The sequence below is a fragment of the Zootoca vivipara genome, chromosome 12 (assembly GCF_965207765.1).
Source record: "Zootoca vivipara chromosome 12, rZooViv2.hap1.1, whole genome shotgun sequence".
Lineage (NCBI taxonomy): Eukaryota > Metazoa > Chordata > Lepidosauria > Squamata > Lacertidae > Zootoca > Zootoca vivipara.
In genome coordinates this window covers 28,445,562-28,448,327 of record NC_142595.1, presented here as the reverse complement: position 1 = coordinate 28,448,327, position 2,766 = coordinate 28,445,562, and the positions used below count along the sequence as shown (strand labels likewise).

The following is a 2,766-nucleotide window of genomic DNA, read 5'->3' as shown; positions in this document are numbered from 1 at the left end:
AGTGTCTCATAGAATCAAAGAGTTGCAAGAGACTCTGAGGAACATCTAATCCAACCCCCTGCAATGCTATTCCTGTGTGATGGACAATGAAATATTCATACATCAATGTCTGTTTCTGTGGGTAACAGGAACAAGGAAAAAGAAAAAACAATGCGTTTTGTTGAATTATGAAGTCTCTAATACTGAAATTGAGTTTTCATCAATGTCTGAAGTCAATTTCCCAGTATTAATGTTGCTAGAGGCAGAATACCTTCTGCTGTGCTTCAGATGTGCTTTTTAAGCAGACTCATTGAGAATCTTGTAGCAAAGTCCACCATGTATAACTTGAGCTGCAAAAGAGACTTATTGTTATTATTATTATTATTATTATTATTATTATTATTATTATTATTACTGTATTATTATTGTTATTCTGGGTGGGTGCCAACAAAATATTAAAAACACAATAAAACATCAAACATTAAAAACCTCCCTGTACATTAGAGCTCTCTCTGAACATTTGCATTAATTATCATGTAGATGTTCTAGATGTTATTTACACAAACTCAAAAATGTATTGTTAAAGCAAGTTAATGATGTTTCGGATATTTGTACTTCATTATTCTTTAGAAAGCTTACAGCATTTTTAATTAACAGCTTCCTGCTGGTTTTCTCCCAAGACACCATATATTGGGGTTCACCAGCTATTCTCAGGCCAATCACTGGCAACAATTTTGTCTCATTCCTATCCCTGTTCTAACATGCTTCTCCCCCGCCCCAGAAGGCAAGCAAATCAAAGTTTGTGACCTGTTTAAAATTTACAAAGATTTTTGTCCTTGCTATAACATGCTCTGCAATGCAAGTAAGCTGCAAAATACAGAGTTTAGCTAGATTCTATTTTTAAGAGACTTAACCATTTTGGCTATGGTTTTCTTCCACTGTTTTCCTCCATTTCCTTCTGTTTCCCATTTCCTTCTGGGAATGGTAGGTGGAAAAAGTGGAGCTGCAATGAGGTTCTGCTTGTGACCTGGGAATAGACATCTGGTTGACCACTGTGAGAACAGGATCAAGTTCAAGTTTATTACAGCCATAGGCCCATATCTACGTAACAATACAGCATTCATCATACAACTAACAAAACAATTTGATAAATTTAAAGCAGCAAACAAATTAATTAAAACTGAGATTAAAATTAATACGATTAAAACAACCAAATTCAATAAAATCCAAATCATCCAAACCATAATTCAGCTTCTACCAAATAAAATTGTAAATGCACAGCACAGTATGAGAACAGGATCCTGGGATAAATGTTCTCACAAGGAGTGTCCCATGAGCTTCTCTGCATGTTTAAAAAGTCTGTATATTTTACAACTCATTCATCTGTATGATATGACTAGGAATCTCACAAGTAATGAATATGATTAAAGGAAAAGAGAGTCACTTATCTATATAGAATGGAAGGGGTTTTAGAATGTATCTGATTATGTCTGTACAGATTTCTGATATAGGTGATGGATTTGAATAATACTCTACAGTGACCTCACCTATCTTTCTTCCTCCCTGCTGTCTTTTAGTGACAAAGAACCAAACAGAGGTGAGAGAATTCATCTTGATGGGCCTGACTAATCTCTGGCAGCTTCAGTGTACACTCTTTGCCATCTTCCTGATGATGTATTTAGCCAGCCTGCTGGGGAATGCAGCTATTGTGCTTGTTGCAATAGTTGAACCAAAACTGCACACTCCCATGTACTTTTTTCTTGGAAACCTTTCCTGCCTTGACATCTTCTTTTCCACAGTCACTGTTCCAAAGATGCTAGCCGGATTTCTGTTGCCAGTCCAAACCATTACCTTCGGTGGCTGCATGGCCCAGCTCCACTTTTTCCATTTCTTGGGCAGCAGCGAAGCCATTCTTCTTGGAGTAATGGCATTTGACCGCTATGTAGCAATATGCAACCCCTTGCGTTACACCATCATCATGCGCAGGCAGGTTTGCCAAATCTTGGCAGCAGCCACTTGGTCCGCTGGCTTTTTTCATGCCCTGATGCATGCAGTGGCAACTGCCCGTCTGCCCTTCTGTGGGCCAAACCACATTGAACACTTTTTATGTGACATCAAACCTTTGCTGAAACTGGCCTGTGGCAGCACCTACCTCAACCTCATGCTCCTCAATACTGTAGCTAGCTCCGTAGCCATGGGACCTTTCATTGTCACGCTGCTCTCCTACTTCTATATTATCATTTTTCTTCTCTTCAAAGTACAATCCCGAAGTGGTTGGCAGAAAGCCTTCTCTACCTGTGGATCCCATCTGATGGTGGTTGGTTTGATGTACATTCCAGTGTTGTTTAACTACATGCTGCCCTCTGTGGAGAATGCTTATCAAAGAGAAATGATGGTGACCCTCATATACAGTGCAGTTACCCCTGTTTTGAATCCACTTATTTATACACTGAGGAACCAGGAAGTCAAAACTGCTGTGTTAAAGATTTTCAGCAGAACATTTCAGTTTCCACTGAAATGAAAAAATCAAAGAAGACTTTGTGACTAACACTACACTAAGACAAGTGTACTCCAAAAGGGAAACTACAACTACAACAGTAATACGAGAAGAATAACAAGAAATAGATGGGTTTTTACAGTGTGGGACATCATTGCGGGTCTCTGATATCAGCTAAAATCTTTTGTTTAAACATAGTATAATATAAGCCACCACTCCTAAGAAACCAAATGTATATCATGGTCTCTTAGCTTTCTTTGAGAGTTCTGTTGATGTGTTTCCTAAGTGAA

At 38.4% G+C, this 2,766-nt stretch overlaps 1 protein-coding gene across 1 annotated transcript; it reads left to right on the top strand.

The window, feature by feature from the left end:
- Window positions 1-825: 825 nt before the first annotated feature.
- On the top strand, window positions 826-2,500 carry LOC118077902 (olfactory receptor 12D2-like). Its single transcript, XM_035101625.3, has 2 exons — window positions 826-841; window positions 1,557-2,500. The coding sequence occupies exons 1-2, from the start codon at window positions 826-828 to the stop codon at window positions 2,498-2,500; spliced, it is 960 nt and encodes a 319-aa protein (XP_034957516.3).
- Window positions 2,501-2,766: the final 266 nt, after the last annotated feature.